The 22,444-nt window shown below is 39.0% G+C and overlaps 1 protein-coding gene across 4 annotated transcripts in view; it reads right to left on the reverse strand.

Moving 5' to 3' along the window:
- The window catches only part of UBN2 (ubinuclein 2), a 2,968,476-nt gene that overhangs the window by 1,005,446 nt on the left and 1,940,586 nt on the right, over positions 1–22,444 (reverse strand). For all 4 annotated transcript variants that reach the window (XM_044074031.1, XM_044074022.1, XM_044074006.1 and 1 more), the window contains one exon: positions 7,236–7,349. In XM_044074031.1, the coding sequence (XP_043929966.1) occupies positions 7,236–7,349 (114 nt within the window). The remainder of the gene's footprint in view (positions 1–7,235; positions 7,350–22,444) is intronic.

The following is a 22,444-nucleotide window of genomic DNA, read 5'->3' on the forward strand; positions in this document are numbered from 1 at the left end:
AAGGGAAGTTGAGGAAGAATTAAAATGGATAATACAGATGCATAGTTAAATACATAATGTAAATATCAGATGATGTCCTTTTCATTCATTCCTAAATGAATGGGACAGAGTCCCCAGCCACAGTAACCTTGGGTGGCTCTCATGGAAGGATGTTCCGGTGTACCATAGAGCCAAACACAGCTCTATTCCTTGAAATGATATCCAATTTATAATGAGCCACAAATGTATGACTTTTAGATCAAGTGGCAGCTGCACAATCATCATCAATGGAAGCTCTGGCCCAAAAAACAGATGAAGTAGCTACCGAACTAGTTGAATGAGCCTTTGGTGGTCTTGGCAAGGTCAATCCTCTTAAGGAGTACACATGAAAAATACAATTAGTTATCCATTTGGCTACTGTAGTTTTTAAGACAGGACTAGCCAATTTGTTTTTGGCAAAGTAAATGAATAATTGATCAGTCTTCCTAATTTCCTTTGCTCTACGAAGATAGAAATTAAGTTGCCTATGTTCATCTAAAGAATGGGGCATGTATTCTCCTTTAGTCTCAAATTTAAGGAAGAAAACTGGCAAATTGATGACTTGCCTGATGTTTGGTTCTGACACAACTCTGGGTAAGAAGGATGGATTTATACGTAAGGTAACTCGGTCCTTATGGAAGCTCAAGTAAGGCAGCTTTGAAGAGAGAGCTTGGAGTTCAGAGACTCGCCTTGCCAAAGCTTTGGCAACAAGAAAAACTGTTTTTCAAGAAAGAAATTTAAGGTCTACTTTTGTGGAGGGTTCAAAGGTAACTGCATCAGACTCTGTAAAACTAAAGTTAAGATTCCACAGTGGTATAGGATTCTTTAACAGGTAGCCTAAGTAAAAAAGCACCCTTAAGAAATGCCTTACACAGATGATGCCAAAGGAAAAGTATTATCTCCGACGTGAAAATCTGAAATGACAGTCAGCTGAACTTTAACAGTAGAGAAACTGGTCCCCACCTTGAAAAAGAGATGTTGGAAATTCTAAGACACCAGGGATCACAGCAGAGAAGTGATCCAAAGCTCACTCCTGAGCCCATAAGGAAAATCTCTTCCATTTACTTTTATAAATCTTTTTTGTAGAGGGTTTCTGAGATGAAAACAAAGTTCTCTGAACGGGGGAGGAAAGCGTGGAATATCTAGTCATGACTGGAATTAGAAAAAACATGCAGTCAATTTGAGGCCTGGTATGTCTTGATGAGTCAGGCCTGACAGGTTTAAGAGGAGATCTGGACTTGGGTCCAGTGTCCATGGAGAACATATTAGATGAGATCAGAGGAATGAAAACCAAATCTGGCGAAGCCAAAAGGAGGTAATGAGAATTACTTTGCTCTTCAACCTGAAATCTTTCTGAAGAAAGTGGAGAATTAGGGGAAGGAAAGGATAAGCACGTGAAGAAGACAGGAAAGCCAAATGTGGACTAGAGAATCTTTCAGTGACTGTCCCTGAGGGGAAATTAGGGAAAATAATCTGCTGCACTTGTAGTTGAGGGGAGAGGTGAATAGGTTTGCAGCATGGTTGATCCCACTGGTGGAAGATCATGTTTGCCACAGACTGATTGAAAGATCACTCCTGAGGCATCAGAATAGATCTGCTGAGCCTATCCACTAGAGCATTTGACTTCCCCAGAATGTGCGTCACTATAAGAAAGAAGTTGGATGAGATCACCCATTGACAAACTCTCACTGCTTTTCAGCAAAGAGGGTAAGATCTGGTTCCTCCTGTTTAATGATGTACCAAACCATAGACATATTGTCCATTTGAATAGTAATTGTCACCAGAGAAAGAGTTCTGGAAGGCCTGCAACGCTAACAGGACCACTCATCTCCAAGACATTTATATGCTATTAGGTCTCTACTAGGGTCCACATGCCTTGAACAGTCCATCCCAAGTAAAGACCCCCCCCATCCAAACTGGGGGGAGTCTGTGATCAGCATGGCTATGGATGGAGCAAAGATAAAGGGCAACCTTGGGAAATCTCATTGTATTGAAATCCACCATACTAATGAGTCCTTGCATACCCTGGACAGTTTTATTGGAAATTGTAAGGGTTGGTGTAGAATGGACCACTGTACTTGTTAAGTCCAGTGAAAGATCCTCATGTGAAAACAAGCTAATGGTACTAATGTGATTGCAGCAGGCATTTATCCCAGAGCTCTTAAAACCAGTTTGGCAGGAGGAAAAAGATGAGGCAGAACATGACTGACATGTAACCTTTGGGTAAGAATACTGCTCTGTGGTAAGAACGGTTGAAGATTCACTGTGTCTAGGTGAGCCTCTATAAACTCCAAGACTTGTAATGGTTAAAGTTTGGATTTTGCAATATTTACTGTGATACCTAGACAGTGACTCAACTGAAGAAGACTGTCTCTGGCTGCTATCAATAGATGCTTGGTGGATGAGGTGAGAAGCCAGTCTAAATAAGGAAACACCCTGAATCCATGCAGTCTGAAATGAGCTGCAACCACTACCATACATGTGGCAAACACTCTAATGGGCTGTGGTGGGACCAAAGAGCAGGGTCCTGAACTAACTGACTGACTCCCAGCCAGAAGCGAAGGAATCTTCGGGATCATCTGTTCATTTTTATGTGATAGCACACATCCTTCAGATCTACACATAGGTTCATAGGTTGGTACTAGGCTATCGGCCCTAGGGCCTATACAAGCCTAGCCATAACAATTCCCTGGCTATTTCTTCCCACACTGTTTACTTCCCTGGACCCCTGTCTAGCAGGGCAACCTTTATGGACCAATGGCAGAATGGACTGAAGCATGACGATCTGGAATTTGGAGTTCTTTATGAAGTTGTTTAGATAACGGAGATCCAGGATGGGTCACAGGTCCTGTTGATTGGGTGGAACCACGGGAAGACTTTTTTTTATGCTTGGTAGGTTTTGTGAAAAGGGAATAAAACATCTTCTGGATATGATTTGTTGCACCCATGTGTTTAGACACGCGTCCCCCGACTGCCTCCAGGGAAGAACAGTCAGGAAACCTTTCACAAACGCTGGATCTGTCTGAGAAAGAATCTTAATACCCCTGATTTTGTGGACCCCCTCTACCAAGTGGGAGGTGTCTTCTATTATTACAATTATTTCCCCCTCTGACTCTTGCAGAAGAATCTCCATGTGAACCTTGAAAAGGCCCTTGGGATTTCCAAAACCACATTTTTTTTTTACCGCCGCGCTGATTTCCTGAGAAAGATCTCTGAGGAGAAAAAAACGGATTCCTACAGCAGACTGTGACTTTCCATCTTGTTCACTATGTGAAAGTGTCTCCAACCATTTGCCCAAAAAGGGAGGATCCATCAAAATGAACACTGATTAGTGATGCTTTAAAGGGCTCCACAAAGTCACATAAGCTCATCCAGGCATGCCCCCTAATGGATATGCCTGTACCCACAGCCTGTGAGAAACCTTCAGCCACGTGCAAAATTAACCTCATGGATGCATTTAATATACAGCGGGATGGCCAGTCAAAGAATAAGCTTTTACTTCTTCTGCCAACATGGACCCAGGAGTAGAGTTACAGAGTCCCCATATTAATACCCTCTGTAACCTAGTAAAATGTGCCAGGTAATTCAGTGATCATATAGCGAAGGTCACTGATGCATATACTCATTTTCCATATCTATACAAAGCCCTGGATTCTCTATAAGGGAGATGGACGGAGGATTTCTTTTCAGCTAGCTCCTTTTTTGTAGCTGCCGCAACAACTATGGTATCTACAGAAATCCCCTTGGACCAATGTTGTCTGTCTCGTGGGTCACTTTGGATCTTGTCTGGGCATTTGAGGATGAGCTCTACACAGTCTGTCTCCTTCCATGCCCAGCGGGAGAGACAGTTGACAAGCTCATCCACAGGGGGTTGGGGTATGGGGTGGGGCAACCCAAGATGTAGACATGTCAGTCCCGAAGGCTTCCAGGAACACAGATTCCTTCTGAGAAGGGTTCTGGAAAGATCATCCACCTTTTTATCTGGTGGAGATCTGGGTGGCACATCCCCTTCATCAAAATCAGTGTCCTCTGTCAATGATTCCTGAGGGGAATAAGTGCCTTCTTTTACACAGCTTCTTCCAAGGAACCTCTAAAGTGGGATACTCTGGAGAAGTGTTGGAAGAAAAGGGAAGTCCCTGTGCAGCGAGTGACTGAAAGCTCTTACGGGTTTGGCTGTCTCTGTGGAATAAGATAAGACTTAGCACTCTAATCTGGAGGAGGAATGGGTATAGGATCCAAGGAGGCGATAGCCGAAGAATTCCATGGATGGGAAAAAACCCTTTCCACTAACATAAAGGCAGAAGGTCCAGGAGAAGTGGAAATCAGCCTCCCCAGAGCCAAAGCTTTCAGATCAGCTAATGTGCTACTTCCTCTGGGCTCCAAACCTGAGAAGGGAGTCAGACCCAAGCTGTCCAGCCCCTAGGGAAAGTGGCGGATCTGAAACCCTCACAGTCCAAGTCATCCCCCAGGACCAGATGCTGACACTTTGTCTCCAAAACTCATTCTGCTCTAAGATACTCAGAGCCAAATGAATCAGGCAAAGAGTTGGAGTCAAGGAAGGTAACATTCTTGGATCCAATGCCTCGACTCTTGAAATCTTCTAATCAGACAGCTCCAAAACCACAGGTCAGATGAGGAGGAGGAGTCACTAAGGGTATGAAGGTTGAGGACTCACGGCACCGATGGGGGATGGAACCTTATGGACCTCCATCTGGATTTGAGCTCTAAATAACTTTCTCATCATCCTATCTACATCATGCTCAGTAAGACTCCAAGAGACTATAAGTCTATTTTGGAGTCTCCTACAGAAAAGCAGACCTAATCTTGGAGAAAAAGGCTCTGGAGAGAAGTGCAGAGATCAGATATGAGGAGACTTACCTGGACATGCGATAGGATGTGACGAAGTAAGATCCAAAACCTTTTTAACCTTAGGGGTAAGTAGGATCTGATCAGATTGGATCCGGGGCCTTTGTTATTTTTGATGGTGGCTCCGAACTTGGAGCAGAAGGAGGTGATCACACAAGGGAGCACTTTCTAGACTCGCTGGTGTCCAAAGTCTTGTGACTTCTCAAGATGTTTGAACCCCATGATGAAGAAGGCATTGCAGAAGAAGAAGCAGCAGCAGCAGCAGGCAACAAACCTTTCAAAATTAGTTTACTACACCTACAACCTACTGCCCTGGTGTTAAAACCCACACAGATTTCACATGAAATCTGAAGGTGAGCAGGGTCTAAACAATACACACAATCCCTGTGGGCATCAGAATTGGGTATCTTATGCCCACAGGAAGTGCATTTCTTGAAACCAGTAGATTTTTGTCTGCCATATTGGAATACTATACCACAAACAAAAAAACAATTTAGAAGAGCAAACAAGTTTTTTTTTTTTTTTTTTTTTGGAAAGGAAAAATACACCAGCAATAGTATAGAGATTAAAGGAGATGTCTACCAAAGATGGTAAGACAGAGTCTACACTAAGCAGAAGAAAAAGTCTAAACCAACTCTGAAAAGGGTAAAGAGAGGAAGGCACTGAAGAAAAAGAAAAATTAGTTGTAATAAAATGTATATCATCACTCACAATTAATGAATAAACTGCCTAGAGCTCAAGAGCGTGAAATCGCGACTGATCGCTAGAGTGGCAAATAAGATCTGAGGTAAAGCAGTGATCAGGGGCTTTATTGATAAAGGGAGGAGTTCGATAGTTGGATCCTAGACTGCAGAAAGTGGCTGAGTCAAGTATGAGGATTGAAGCCAAACCCATTAGTTCAGGAACAAATGGAAATTACATCAGATCGGGGGTTAAGCTCAAAAAAAGATTTGAGAATTGTGGTATGAGAAAGTGGGAAGACCATATGGCTGTGAAGGGTATGCAGAAATGTGGTGCTTGCAGCCAGTGTAGAGGGTGCCAATTTTACTACAGGCACATTTCCAGGACTGGTCTATCCTAACGGAAAATTTAACTGCAATCGCTCGGAGCCACACGCTCCAGGGATCTAAACCTTATCATCACAATGGACAAAACATGCTGGAGGGATAGGTTCCTGACCCAGAGACTCCCCATACTCTGGAATAGACTGCCCATACATGTCAAGCAGAGCGCCTCATTGGCCCTCTTCAAATGCAACCTTGATGATTGGATGGGAGATAGGAAATTCACCCCGGGGATCATGTCAGTCGCCCTGCTAGACAGGTGTCCAGAGAGGTAAATATTGTGGGAAAAAATTTCCAGGGAATTGTTATGGCTAGGCTTGCATAGGCCTTAGGGCCGACAGCCTAGTACCAACCTATGAACCTATAAGGGCATGATTTATTTAGCACAATGCAGTTCATACCCTGCATTTTATGTTGGTAAAGCATTAAAGGCTTTGAAGGTTAGAATTTACCAACATAATTATGCCATTAAGAAGAAAGATGGTAATAATGCATTATATAAACATTCAGTAACTTGTGCACATTTTAAGAATTTTTTTTTATATAGGAAAAAATGCCTTTTTTAAGAGGGTAACTGGGAAGTGCATGTCGAGAAGTGTAAATTATATTGGCAAGTGTTGCTAAATGCCACCAGTCCCCGGGATATCAACAACAAAATATCTATCAGTACTTTATTATTAATTAAAATGGCACAATTCTAATTATAACACTGTAAAAATTTAATGGTGGTTCACCATTTCACATGGTGATTACTTTATATGATGTTAATAGCGAGTTAATAATGTTCAGGATTCTGTTTAATGTATTTTTTCAGAGTGAAGTACGACTGATGGTTATTGAATAAGATCTTAATGTTTCAAAGTAGTTAATTTTTAAGCAGTAAGCCTTGACAGCCACTAGGCGGCAGTGTATGATTTTACTATTTAAGCAACAGAAATGAGCGAGCCTTTTAATCTAAGTTCATGTTTGGAATGAAGTGGAAGAAAGAACCAATTAGGACAATACTGGGTTTTACTTCTGGCAACTGCAAATTGGCTTTTTTTTAGTTTTAAAAATATCTTGTGTATGGATTTTCTTGATTACAGACTCTCTAAACACTAACAATTTTTTAAAGCTGTACATTGTACATGTCAACTACCTGAAAATAAATATTAATAAGAAATTCTCTCAAATAACAGTCAGCAATGGCTTATTTTACTCTCTTCTATGTATCTACAACCAGCATGTCAAATACTGATCAATTGGTACTGCTTTAAATTAAATGCAGATTAAATCTCAATGTCCCACCTGGCATTTTCATCCCACCGGAATTTCTTTCTTGGACCCACAATTCTCTTGCCCGGTTTTTCATCATCCTCCTCTTCAGACCCATTTTTTTCTTTATCTTCACCAGCCTGCATCCTGAGAGCAACAGAAGTCAGATTATATGCAAGACAATTCTACAACATTCACTCTTTTTCACGAGTTAACTGATAACATATTTAGGTCAATGAAGCATGCTATAAACCATGCAACACAGCAAATATATCCAACAGGTCTAATTTACAGAAACTTTCAGCAGCCTGCACTTTGACCCTAACCAAAGTCAGGTTAAAAAAATATATGCACACAGCCTTACAGTCTTACTATTTACTAAAATTTCAGTGTAAAATATGAAATCATTTAAGGAGACACCTTAAGCACTCACTGAGAGACCACAATGTAACTATTGCAGCAAGGAGGCAAATCAACATGTTACTAACACACATCATCAGGATCATATTTCAATGATTCAGAAGTGCAAATACATCATCAGCAAAGTTACAGTAGAGAGTCTGTATCAAAAACGTCAAATATCCAAAACATCATTTATCCGAACCAGCATTCCAAAGCTTTTGGGTAGGAAGAATCATTAAGTCTGAATATGTAAACATTATACATATTCACTTGAGCATGTTTTTTTTGAGCTGTAGTCAGCTCGTGTGAAAAATATTCTTTATTGTCCACTGAAATCACTGACTGGCTGAAAGGTGTATTCCTCCATGCAGATTTTTATCCGGTTTAATTACATGTATGATTGTCCAGAAAGCTTTGATTAGCCAAACTACCTAGGTCCCAATTAGTCCAGACTCTCTACTGTACAATTATAAAATTGTGTTAGCACAATTTTAATCCTACTGCATAAAAAGGAAGTTACAAAAGTTGGCCACAGCAGAAGTAGGGATAGATAACTCAAGCAACATACAAAATAACTTCCTTCCAAATCAAGTGTCTGATACATAAAATAATCAGCACTTCCAGTACTAAGAATTAATGGTGAATGTTATTTTAAGCACTTCAGACACAATCAGTAAAGGTTACTCTAACAATGTCTATTCCACTTGCAAACTCTCAAATGTACAGCTTCAGATTTCTCATTATTTCTCCAATAAGGAAATAAACAAATCAACATAAAAACAAAAGAAGGTGCACTTGTTTAGGTACACTCCCTATAACATTCCACTTAAGAATAAAGAGCAATACTGAAAAAATTCACAACTATGAAATAAAGCCAGTTGCAGATATCAGTAATTTATTTGCCTTATTTTCCAGGAAAATCTGACTGGGCAAAGCTCCATTTCAGTGGAGGCCAATGGAGAAAAGCTCCAACAAATTTTCAAAAATATTGAAAACAACTGCACATATAAGAAAATAAAACAATTGTGGATTACAGTATTGTGGACTTCCACAAGATAGATGCACACTGTTCAACAGGTCAATTACAGCTCTCCCAGCATGAAAATGGAAACTTTGGAAAACAGCCTGAAAAAAATGTTTGGGTAAAATTTAGTTACTGGTTACCTACTACACTGGATGCCAGCAACTAAGAAATCTTGTGAAAGTTAAGAAACTCAATTGGAAAGGAGGAAGAAAACTCAAAAGAGCCTTGTAGCTGTTCAGCAATTAAAAAAAGATCAAATTTCAGCCTCACTATGGGAAATGATTTCCAGAAATTTAGAGGGAAAAAATCTAATTCATTCAGAGGTGTTTAAAATACGTGACTCATTGGAGAAAAACATACAAATGACAAAAGCCTGGCTAGAATAGAAGCTTTAAATGCTACTCAGACGAAAAGATAAAACTGAAGAAATCAGGTTGAAATGAAGGAAAGCTGAACACAAGGCTACTCAAGAACTGTTCCAAAAATAGTAGAAAGGAGGATGAAGAGAAAACCTGAAGTTTTCTGCCGTAACAGAGACGCTGGAAGAAACAGACTGCATTAATTTTATAAAGGACAAAAAAGCAAATGGACTGGTATTCTACAACAAGATCTGTTAACAGAAAATCTACACCCCAAATTCAACCATGAGACAAAAGGGCAAGACATACACTAGTAAAGATGCAGTCATACCAGCAGAAGGAGCTGCCGCTGACAAAAATGTGGCATAAGGGTACAGTGCTATCAATTGGGAGCACGGGTGTTCATGGAAAATGATTATTCATTGCATACCTGGCAGAAAAGAAACAAGTTTATCCCAGCAGTCACCAGGGTGTTGAGAGGCAAGACTGAGATTCCAGTTGCGATACCCTACATACCAATTTCTTCAGAAAGGATAGGTAAGGAGTAGGATAAAATGAAAAAGACATTTAAAATATTGTAGGAATGTGACTTGAAAGAGATATGATTAAGTAATAAATTATTTAGTAATTATCAAAGAAATAAAGTACTGCAGATCAAGGTGAATCTTAAGAAACAAGAAGTGAAACAATTGAGTATTTTATGGGCTTCTTTTAGTTGAGAGAGTTTAAAGGATAGCAGGAAATCTGAGCCACACAGCCTTGCAATGATTGGTGTATGGGGTTGAGCTGAATGCAAAATTGGAAAATTTACTACAGGCACATTTCAGTGTACAGAGCTGAAAGGACCACATGGTGAAAGCAGAAGGAGCACAGTGCAGGGTGGGGGAGAAGTAAAGTGCATGCAATATGTTTTCTGGTGGACACAATGAGTCAGGTTTTGATTTGATACAGCAAGCCCACTTTTAAAAAAAAAAAAACTTTATTAAATTATCACTTAAGACATGGGCAAACATATATTAACAGAAAAGAAAACAAACCATTTTAACATTTTCTATTTAAATACAATAAATATCATATATATTTTCTTTGCTACCATCATCAACATTACAAAAAAACTGCTGAATTCCTGTCTTTCCTTAAACTTTACTTCTCATCCTCTTGGACATTATTATGCATGCACTGTTCCAGTTTCCATTTACTTCTATGGAATTTACTAATTCCCTTTTCTAAAGTTCCCTCTTCCAGTTCTTTTAACTCTTTTACAATATTCAATACCTCAAATATGGTTGGTGTTGACTCTGATTTCCATTTTCTAGTAATTGCCTTTTTTTGGCACCCAACAGAATTAAACTTGATAAGGCCTTAACTATGTCTAGGCAATTCAGATCCTGTTGCCCAGCTCTAAAGAATCAGTTCCTTACTTACAGCCATTTGCTCACCCAATATTTCTGACAGTCTATAGAGAATTTTTAAATGTCATCTCACTGCACTCCCAAAACATGTTTCCAGTTATCTTTTCCATCATACATCCAACATTTGCTATCTACCTCAGGAAGCATTCTTTGAAATCTGCTTGAGGTATAAAAATACCTATATAAACACTTTCAAAATCCTAAATCTTCTGGACTTGACTGCATACTTAGGAGCCATACATATGCCTTCCCATTGTTTTCTTGTAAATTGCTTTTCTAGTCTTTCTTCCCAATCTTTTCTAACCTCCTCGGATTGATTCTTACATTTTTCATTCAATACTGTATATGCCCTACTAATAACTTTTTAACAGCTAGCTGCTTCTGTTCTAGATTCAACTAAAACTCTACCATAGCAGGTCATTCACTTAAAATCCCCATATCCCTTTCTCTTTGCCTGTACTCTGAGATCAAGCCCTGGTAGGGAAGGCAGTCTATAACCTGTAATCCAAATGTCTTCTTGGCCTCATCCCACTCTATTATCTTTCCTGCTTGAGTTATTTTGCTCCCAGCATCTTGGTTCCTTTGTACCAGGTTTATCCACTAAACTCCAGCCCCTTCTTGCCTATTTTTTTCTGTACCCCTCCCTGCAGTCATCCCTATTGGCAAAATTAGTTTTTTTCATTCTCATATTGGCTTACTTCTTAGAATACTATCTGCTACTTTATGAATATAATATCCCGTATGGTTATTATTCTCCTTAAGGATATGCATCCAAAATCCTGCTCTCTCTCTTGAACTTATAACTTGTTTCATCATCACCACTTTCAACTTTGAAATACAACCTTCTGACTGTGTTATGTATACGAGCCAAACTGCATACCTCTAAAATATCCCTTCAAATCAGGTAAACCTTAACCACACCTTGTTCTGCTGGAAGGATCAACTTATACCACTTAACACTCGCCCTCTTAACTCTCACTCTTTTTCCCTCCCAGATACACTCCTTCAATTCTTTATTACTTTTTGTCCACAACTTCTCCTCAGGTTGAACAGTATACAAGACTAAAGACAGTAAAAACATTTTCACTGCTTGTATCTTACCATCCATAAATAAGAACTTCCAGCTTCTCAATTCTTATATCACCTTTTGTTTAGACTCTTCACACATATCCTTAGCTGCAATAACAGAAGCTTTTTTAATCCATGTTCCTAAATACTTCATCTTATCAAGTCCTCATAAACATGGGTATTGCTCAACCTGTGTGTGTGGGGCGGGGAGTATATAATTTACAGCTACAGCCTTTGTTTTATCTTCATTAATTGCATACCCTGAAAAGACTTGAACTATCTCAAAATGTTCAACAACACTGAGATGTCCTTTTCTGGATTTATCGGGTACAAAATATCATCTGCAAATAAAGCCAACTTTTCTTGATTACCGTACGAATTATACCCTTGTAGTTCTGAGTCCTCTATTTTCTTTGCAAATAGCTCTAAATAAAAAACAAATAAAGGAGAAAGAGGACACCCATGTCTGGTTCCTCTGTTCAAACACAGCTTATCTGTGGGGAACCCTCCCACTTTAATTCTTGCCTCTGATCCTTCATATATTCTTCTAATTGGCATTCTTTTTGTATCACGGAATACAAATGTTTCCAATGCCTTACTCACAAAATCCCAGCTTATACTGTCAAATGCGTTCTCTACATCAAGATCCACCAACAACAGAAGTATTGTCTTACATTCTGCTTTCCTGTGTTTCACTATTGTTTTATTAACGATGTCAAATGTTTCTTTCCTCTCCACAAAACCAAACTGATCCATATCTATCAATTTTGGCAACACCTTTGCCATATTTTTAGCCAGTATAGACAAACACTGTATAATTATGGTTTAAAATTGAAATGGGTCTGTGTGAAGCTCAGTCTCAAGAGTCTGTCATTTTTAGGTAACACAGCCACCACGGCTTTCTTTCAAGATGTTGGTGCTTCCCTCCTTTTAAAATGCTGTTAAACAAAATCTTTCAGATCTTTATTACATTCTTCTCTCCTAATTTCCAAACGTCCACAGGAACACAGTCTGCTCCTGGAGACTTTCCTGAAGATTGATTACAAATACCCGTTTTTATGTCATCACCCCACACCTTAACTGTTAGTTGTTGAGCCTCATCCACCTCTAACCTTGTCATAATTAATTTTCCATAAATATTTCCATTTGCACTCTTTCTTGATTTCCACATTTCTCTGCTTTACACACATTTTCATAACATTTCTGGAAGGTCTATCACACCTTTTAGGGGATTCTATGGTTACCTTTCTTTTATAAGTTCCTAAGTTTGGCAACAACCTTTTCAATATTCTGTTGCCCAAGTCATTGTGCTAAAAATTTCTAGTGCTATGGAGTCATCAGAAATGGTTGCTTAACTGCAATCTTTGTAAACTGAAGCATATTATACAGATATTCCCTTATTTTCTCTTTAGCACTCTGCATTTGTTCTTCTTTTCTGAGATTCCTCATATTCTGCAATACTTTAACCTTTGTCAGCCCATCTAAGTAATTTCTATTAATTCTTAACCATCTCTCTTTTTGTTTTATTTCAACCACATTGTTAAACTCCATTTTCATTTTATCCCAATCACTAGCTATAACTTATGAAGCTATTTCTATCTTCCCTAACAACTCTTGAATAATTTTCACTACCCATTCCTTAAATTATTCTCTTTTAAACAGTTAGGTGGAAAGTGACAGTGTCTTGCATTTACTTCATTATCCTGCATTTTTGTTATTAGTGCATGATCATAAATAGTTACTGGATGCGTGTCAAAGTTTTCAATGAAATGCACATATTCCTTTAAAATATAATTTCTATCTAGTCTAGCCCAGTTATTGTAACTTGGGGAATAATATATAAATTCTGACAAGAGTTCCTACTACTGAATTCACATCTTCCACACCAAATACTGCCATAAATTTCTTCAGAAATCTTCCCTACATTGTTACAGTGGATATAAAAAGTGTACTCACCCCTGTTAAAAGGCCAGGTTTTTGTGATATAAAACAATGAGACCACAATAAATCATTTCAAAATGTTCCCACCTTTAATGTGACCTATAACTTGTACAATTCAATTGAAAAACAAACATCTGTTAGGGGAAAAAAAATATAAAAAATAAAAAAACGTACAATAAGCTGGTTGCTAAGTGTGCACACCCTTAAACTAATACTTTGTTGAAGCACCTTTTGATTTAATTACAGCATTCAGTCTTCTTGGGTACACACCTTCCATCAATTAAAAAGACTGATTAACCCCAAATAAAGTTTAGCTGTCCTAGTAGGAGTTTTCTGACATTTACTCAGTTGCCTGCTACAGCAAAAGCCATGGTTTGCAGAGAGCTTACAAAGCATCAAAGGGATCTCATTGTTGAAAGGTATCAGTCAAGGGAAAGGTACAAAAACTTTCCACAGCACTGGATATACCATGGAACACAGTGAAGACAGTCATCAAAAAGTGGAGAAAATATGGGACAACAGTGACATTGCAAGGAACTGGACGTCCCTCCAAAATTGATGGAAAAACAAGATGAAAACTGGTCAGGGAGGCTGCCAAGAGACCTACAGTAACACTGAAGGAGCTGCAGGAATTTCTGGCAAGTACTGGTTGTGTGCTACATGTGGCAGCAATCTCCCATATTCTCCAAATGTCTGGACTATGGGGTAGGGTTGCAAGATGGAAGCCTTTTCTTACACAGAAAAAAATCCAGGCAAAACTAAAATTGGAAAAACAATACATTAAGTCTCCCAAAAGCATGTGGGAAAATGTGTTATGGTGTGATGAGACCAAAGTTGAACTTTTAGCCACAATTCCAAAAGCTATGCTTGGTGAAAAAACAACACTTCGCATCATCAAAAGAATACCATCCCCACGGTGAAGCATGGTGGTGGCAGTATCGTGCTTTGGGGTTGCTTTTCTTCAGCTGGAACTGGGGCTTTAGCAAGGTGGAAGGAATTATGAACAGTTCCAAATACCTGTCACTTGTGGCCCAAAACCTTCAGGCATCTGCTAGATAGCTGAAGATGAAGAAGAATTTCACCTTCATTACGACAATGACCCCAAGTATAGATTCAAATCAAAAAAAGAACGGCTTCACCAGAAGAAAATTAAAGTTTTGGAATGGACAAGGCAGAGCCCAGACCCAAGTCCAACAGAAAATCTGTGGAGTGACCTGAAGAGGGCTGTGCACAAGAGATGCACTTGCAATCTGACAGACTTGGAGAGCTTTTGCAAGGAAGAATGGGCAAATATTTCCAAGTTAAGATGTGCCATGCTGATAGACTCCTAGCCATGAAGACTGAATGTTGTAATTAAATCAAAAGGTGCTTCAACAAAGTATTAGTTTAAGGGTGCGCACACTTATGAAATCCCATTTTTTTATGTTTTTTTGTGTGATTTGTTGGATGTGGAAGTCAGTTTTCATATTGTGATCTACAGTTGGTCCTAGAAGTTAGGTGTGATTAGCCTGTTTGATGGAGGTCTCATTTGAAAACAGGAGGGTGAAGGTGACCGCAGACTTCTGGAGGGCTATGGGAAGTGAACAGCATCATATTAGTTCTCTGTGGATAAAAACAAGGTTGGAGTCGCCAAGCCAAGATTCGATGGAAATGTATCTGTTTAGTGACTGGAATTCTTGCATAGATTTGCTGAAGCAGATAATGGTGGAGCTATGTACAATGTGAATAATGATACAGTTAGTGGACTGGAGAGGAAAATCATTTACAAATATGTTGAATAGGACAGAGCTCCATAAGGCACAGATCTCTAAGGCTGCACCACTGCAATTTTTAGCTATTAGGTAGCCCTGCTAGAAAGAGAAAGAATCCAAGTGCTTAACCTTTTTTTTTTTTTTGGCGGAGCAGAAGTAGCATAGAAAGTATACAATAAATGCTTTTGGGACAGATAAATGAGACATAAAAGTCAGAAACAAGACAAGAAGGTACACAGTTAACACTACAATTGTACAAGAACTTACCATAACAGTACATGTTCGATAAGATCACTGCTGCAGTAGTCATAACTGTTGGAACTTCAGCTGTTGCAAGCCTGATGTCTGGCCCAACTTCCCATCAATGGGGGATTTTCTTATTGCACTCTTTAATTGCTTTTGCTCTTTCCACCACTATGCATCAGTAAATCAGGATTTAACCATGGCTGGTGTGGTTTTGATCATGACAGTGAAACCTGAGTTACTAAACAAAGCCAATCGTGGGTAAATCCTGATATATCCACATCATGACATTATTTAAGAAAGAAGTTGCTTACCTTTTTAAATAATGTCTTTGTGTAATGTCACTTCAGTCTTCTTTTGCATTGTCTTCAGCGGGCTGATATACTGCCCATGAGTATGGGACTTGCCTTCCCTGGCTTGCATAGTACATCAGTGTTGTGCAGAAGAAACAACTGAAAAAAGAAAATCGCCACTTTTTTTTTTAATATTTATAAAGTCAGGATTTTATGAGGGACAGTAGAAAAATACAAGGAAATTAAGCTATGTTTCTGTTTCAACAGTTTTGTAGAACGTATCTTTTTTTCCTCATATTTTGCTGTCCCTCACCAAATGCTAACAGAAAGTCTGGCCGCTCAATGGTACTTCAGGGGCCGGACCTTTTTCTATTAGTATATGCTTGTTTTTGAATAGCAATAAGCAGTCACTGTACAAGTTTTCTTATTGTCTAATGCAGTCAGATGTTCAGTATGTACTAGAGCTATGTCAGGCTCCAAGAAAAGAAAAAACTCTTAGAGCTGACAGATTACAAAAGGGATTTTTTATACCCACTGTCTCTTTCGTCTCGGTGCCAGGCATGACACTGAGGGCTATAGGGTTTTGTCAGGGATTTACTTTTAAGATTCTTAGAAGTAGGCAATATTCCCTGAAAACCTATTTGAACAAGTAGAGACTTAAGGAATTTACCCTTTGTGCCACAGCACATTTTACTTTGTCCTCAACCTCAGTTGTCCCCCAGTAGGAAAAAGTGGATTAAGGACAAGACAGATACAGATTTGAGTTCAATGTTCAACAGACTATCACTGCTCAAGGCTTTAGGCTTTCATGAGTTAATTACTGGTAGCTAGAACTGCTGCCATCAGATTTTTTTTACACTTCATGTGCTTTTCTTCACAGTTTTGTCCCAGTATCCCTGAGTGTACCCACCAGGCTGTGTCTGAGGAATCCATGGTGACCCATCCCATTGGGTAACTGGCCTTACAAAAGAATGGGACTCCCAGGCTGAGATTCACATATTTTATCTATCATGGGAGTCTTTTCTTGACACAACTTAGAAAGTGGATGAGGCAGTGCATGCTGGCACCATCTTTTTCTTAGGCATTACTGGAGTTCCCTCATATGAAGCCTTTCCACAGGGGGCAATCAGGACTAAGGAGGTTATGTACCACAATGTTCCAAGAAACACCACTACAGTAATCGGATTTTGTTATGCTGCGGAATTTCCCTAACTTCCAGTATGGTGGATGATTGAGAGGCATGTTGATACAGTTCTCTCGGTGTGAAAACAGGAAAATTGTTAAATCCAGTAAAAATAACTCTGAGTAAAATCTGGTTACTGGCTAGTAAATACACTGTGTGGATGTCTGTGAAAAGGAAATTTTGGGAAAAAGTAAAGGGAAGTAGACCAGAAAAGAAAAAAACTGTCGGTGAGGAACCCTCACAGCTTTTAAGCATAAAGACACTGAAGTTGAAGTTGCAATTTAGTACAGGAGATGGCTTTCAGTAATTAAGAGGAAAAATAAATGAAATGCACTCAGATGTGTTTAACATAGAAGTCAAATGACAAAAGGCAGTACAAAAAAAAAAAAAAAAAAAAAAAAAAAACAGAAGCTTTAATTAACTAGTCAAAAGAGCTGATAAAATTGCAGAAATCCAAAACTAAAATGAAAGAAAGACTGCCTGAGTGCAAAGCTTCTCAAGAACAACTAACAGAATTTAAAGATACAGCATACAAAGAAAACTTGAGATTTTTTATTTCAACAGAGAAAATGGAAGAAGTAAAATATTATTAATTTGACAAAAGTACAACTGTTAGAAAAATATGTATTAATGTGTATGCTTAATGCCAAATTAATAATCAAGTATTTTAATACGCTTTTCATTCTATTTTTCATGCACTGTGTTTTATACAAATTGAGTTTCATATGAGACTGAAAAAGATGCTTTTTGAAAATTGCAGTATGCTTTCTGAAACTTGCAAGTTGCCCTCTGACCTAGTAACTGCTAGCACAGCAATATTCTTGTTTATGCCTTGTGGAAATGTACTTGAGAAGCAGGTGTTTATCTGCTAGGTCAGAAGTAAATAAATGAACAATGCTTTATATTATAAATGTAATGATTCTAGACAAGCAGCTATGTCCAGAGGATGGGAACCTCTGCAGCTGTAGTAATTTAGAAATAAAGTAGACAAAGGATTATTAAAAAAATTAACTGCCAGCATTGTGCTTGATTTAGCCGTAGAATCTTGAATGTAACATAACAAGTATCTAACTGAAAGTAACCAAGGCCATGTTGTTTTCCTCAGGAAGTTTCACATAAAAATTGTTTAAATCAGCAGAAATTCATGGGAAAGATGGTCAGCAGATGATGATGAAAAAGGTGGTAATCTGTTACGTCAGCATGGTAGGACAGGATTAATTTGAAAATGTATAAAAATGAAAGTATTTCCTGTTTCTGGTTAGACAAACTCTGTATTAACACGTTTTTGTCTCCTTGCTGCAAGATTAAAGTGTCTTAACCTAAACCTACCGTGTTTTGATCATTTTTAAAGTATATTTTTCCTTTGACACTAAGCAACTGGAGTTCCACAGCAAGATTTGTTAACAGAGAGCACATCATGAGTATGTCTGTATTCGTAATGGTGGAATCATAAAGAGCTGCTCTTGACAAAACAAAATGGAGAAGTACTAAAATTATGACTACCAAAGTGTGTGTTGGAAAAGGTTATTTGTTGTATACCACACAAAGCAGACATGAACACAGTGAGAAAATGAAAACTCAGTGAAATGAGAAATGCAAATAAGTGATACACAGTTTACAAATTGATAAGTTGCAGGAAAGCTATCAATAGAGGGATGCCAAAAGGCAGGTGCATCCGGCTATTCAGAATACCTTTTGCTGGAGGATCAAAGACTTCTTACAAGCAGAACAGGCAGAAGAAAAAAGAAGTTTAGCCAATAAAGAGTGAGCCAGCAAGATGAAGAGGACTCTGCTTCTCACTATTTTGCCAGAAAGAAATCATATAAAAATAACTTTGCCACTGAAACCACTTCCATTGTTCCTAAAAAATGCCTGAGCAACAGAAAATGCCCAGGAACTGACCAGAAGAATCAGCAGTACCTTGGACTCAAGACAGAACTGTTGGAAGGTTGCAATAATCAATTAGTAGACTAGCAAGAGTGAACTGGTGAGAGAACAATTATCAATCCCACTAGAAGCAGTTTAGACATGTAAATGGATTGTAGGATTGCAAGACATAAACTCTACTTTATGCCATTAGTGTTTAAAAGGAAACTGAACAGACTGAAGGACAGTTAAGTAAAACAATTTGTGCTACTTTTAAAATTTGTATAAAAGCTTCTTGATGTAACTTGCATGCTACTTTGTTAAAAGTTTAAAGTAGCTCTGTACAATATTCAGTTAGAGGCATTTAAAATATGAGATGGGGAGAGGAGTTTTACTTGTTTGTTGAGTATGCTAGTGATAGTGTTTTTAACTAGATTGTTTAATGACATCTTGGAAAGTGAGAGGATGCCTGAGGAATGGAGAAAAAGTGTTTTGGTACCGATTTTTAAGAATAAGGGTGATGTGCAGAGCTGTAGTAACTACAGAGGGATTAAACTGATCAGTCACAGCATGAAGTTATGGGAAAGAGTAGTGGAAGCTAGGTTAAGAAGGGAGGTGATGATTCGTGATCAGCAGTATGGTTTCATGCCAGGAAAGAGCACTACAGATGTGATGTTTGCTCTGAGAGTGTTGATGGAGAAGTACAGAGAAGGTCAGAAGGAGTTGCATTGTGTCTTTGTGGATTTAGAGAAAGCATATGACAGGGTGCCTAGAGAGGAGTTGTGGTATTGTATGAGGAAGTCGGAAGTGTCAGAGAAGTATGTAAGAGTGGTACAAGATATGTACGAGGGTAGTGTGACAGCGGTGAGTTCTGCGCTGGGAGTGACAGATGCGTTTAAGGTGGAGGTGGGATTACATCAAGGATCAGCTCTGAGCCCTTTCTTATTTGCAATAGTGATGGACAGGTTGACAGACGAGATCAGACAGGAGTCCCCGTGGACTATGATGTTTGCAGATGACATTGTGATCTGTAGTGAAAGTAGGGAACAGGTGGAGGAGACCCCGGAGAGGTGAAGATATGCTCTAGGGAGAAGAGGAATGAAGGTCAGCAGGACTAAGACAGAATATATGTGTGTGAATGAGAGGAAGGATAGAGGAATGGAGAGGATGCAGGGAGTAGAGGTGGCAAAGGTGAATGAGTTTAAGTACTTGGGATCAACAGTTCAGAGTAATGATGAGTGTGGAAGAGAGGTGAAGAAGAGAGTACAGGCAGGATGGAGTGGGTGGAGAAGAGTGTCAGGAGTAATTTGTGATAGACGAGTACCAGTAAGAGTGAAAGGGAAGGTCTACAAGAGGGTAGTGAGACCAGCTATGTAATACGGGTTGGAGACAGTGGCATTGACAAAAAGGCAGGAGTCAGAGCTTGACGTGGCAGAGATGAAGATGTTAAGATTTGCAGTGGGTGTGACGAGGATTAGGAATAAGTACATTAGAGGGTCATCCCAGGTTGGAAGGTTTGGAGACAAAGTCAGAGAGGCAAGATTATGTTGGTTTGGACACGTGCTGAGGAGGGATGCAGGGTATATTGGGAGAAAGATGCTAAGGATGAAGCTGCCGGGTAACAGGAAAAGAGGAATGCCTAAGATAAGGTTTATGGATGTGGTGAGAGAGGATATGCAGGTGGTTGGTGTGACAGAGCAAGACGCAGAGGACAGGAGGAAATGGAAACAGTTGATCTGCTGTGGCGACCCCTAATGGGAGCAGCCGAAAGAAGAAGAAGTTGTTGAGTATGCTAGTGATATTAAACTATACCAGTCACTTGCAGCTGCACATTGGTCTTACAATTAATATAATTTGCTGTTATGTTTCCCGTGTTACAAATGTAAGTGCTTTTGCAAATAATAAAGACTACTGCTTAAAGGGACAATCCAAGTGTTTAAAATCTGGTTCGAACTGAAGCTAATCAAAGTAACACCCACTTTAACCACATGACTTACATTCCTGCCCATACAGTAATTTTCCTCTTAAACATTCTGCAAATCCACACAGTTCCAATCTTTTAGTTCCCTGTGCGAGCCAAGCTTTGGTTTTGTGTTGTTGTCCGATTCCAATTTAGCACTTCTTAGACTGTCATCTTCTACGTCTTCATTCACCATCTAGCACTTCTTATGGAAATATTATACTTGCCAACCTTTAGATTTAGTTCTTTAAGTATTACATTCACTGAGGTTCGTACGTATTTTTTTCTACCAACAAAGGTTGTAACCACTTAACACAACTGCAGCCTTTGATCACGATCCCATTTTTAGTGCTCTGCACCATAAACCAAAACCTGTAGTCATAATGCAAAAGCAAGAGGAACACTTCACTCAAATATCAATCTCGCTCATCCTACATTCCATTACACACTTCAGCTCACAATTTGTTCAGAGTCTTTGCAATGTACCCACTGCTTTTTATGTATGCCTGTATTTATTTTAATGTATCATTATGATTTAATCATAGTCCAGTCTGTAGATAAAAAAATGGTTAACTTTTATAACATTTTAAAGGAGCGATCTGTTATCCCCACAATAGCAGCTGCAGCTCTGCTACTGTATACTGTTTCTACAGCAACACCTGCAGGTGAGCAGGCACATGCTATGTACAATATATTGTACATTTGTTCAGCTGGAGAGGTAGCAAATGCAAACAGTTATAAAAAAAAAAAAAAAACTTTCCTCAGTTTTTAATTTCTTAATCCCCTAATCCTCCCCTTTCCCATACAAATGTTGCCTGTTGAACTTTGTAGCCAAGAAAGGTTAGGCCCTACTCACATTTGTCTTTTATTTGTAATTAGCCTATGCTGTTGAGGGGGAGAAAAATGTGAATGACATAATTCTGCTTGTGAAGTACAGACTGGCAGGAAGTAAAACGTATACTGAGCTGATGTAACCACAAATGGCAAGCAATGCTGACTGTATGCTGGGCAGCAGGACATAACTCAAAAGTTTTATAACTTTTTTTTTTACTTCCTGCAGCTATGCTGGAGGACTGCCTGTTTCCCTTAAATACTGCTGTAAGCAATGCGTCAGCCCTTTTGTTTATGCTTATAAATGAGTACTGCCTTTCCGAGTTGCTGGTTCCAGTTCACTGCGATCACGTCCATTTATAATCACTGAAATGCTAGCATACCTCTCAACCTCAATGCAATAAACCTGGACAAAGCTTAAAATAATGGTGGGGACAAAGACCAAAAAATAGGACAGATTTTAAATGTTGCTCTTATAAAGTTAAAAAGCTGCAAGAATAGGGGGACTTGTACTAGTATGCATTTTCAGAAGAATACAAAGTCTGAAATACAAATCTACGTTATTATTCAGTGACTTCTATCCTCAGTGGTTTGCCAGAATCCACAATTTTTATGAGGAACAGACCAAAAATACGAGGCAAAATTCTAGACATTCTGTGAAAATCTGGACAGCTGAGACGTATGACTGCTGGTAATGTTTTTCTTTAGCTGCGGTAGCGTTGTCGCCTCACAATAAGATGTTTTCCTGTTTGATTCTCAGCGAAAGCGTCTTCTGTGTGGAGACATGCGTGAATGGGTGTACCTTCGTTGAAGGTTGTGCGTCAGGCCTGGCAAGTCGGTACGTAAAAATCTACTGCCAATCATTAGCGGACTGGAGTTCTGCTGTGGCAACCCCTAACCGGGATAAGC

The sequence above is a fragment of the Protopterus annectens genome, chromosome 1.part1 (genome assembly GCF_019279795.1).
Source record: "Protopterus annectens isolate FY-2018-M chromosome 1.part1, PAN1.0, whole genome shotgun sequence".
Taxonomy (NCBI): Eukaryota; Metazoa; Chordata; order Ceratodontiformes; family Protopteridae; genus Protopterus; species Protopterus annectens.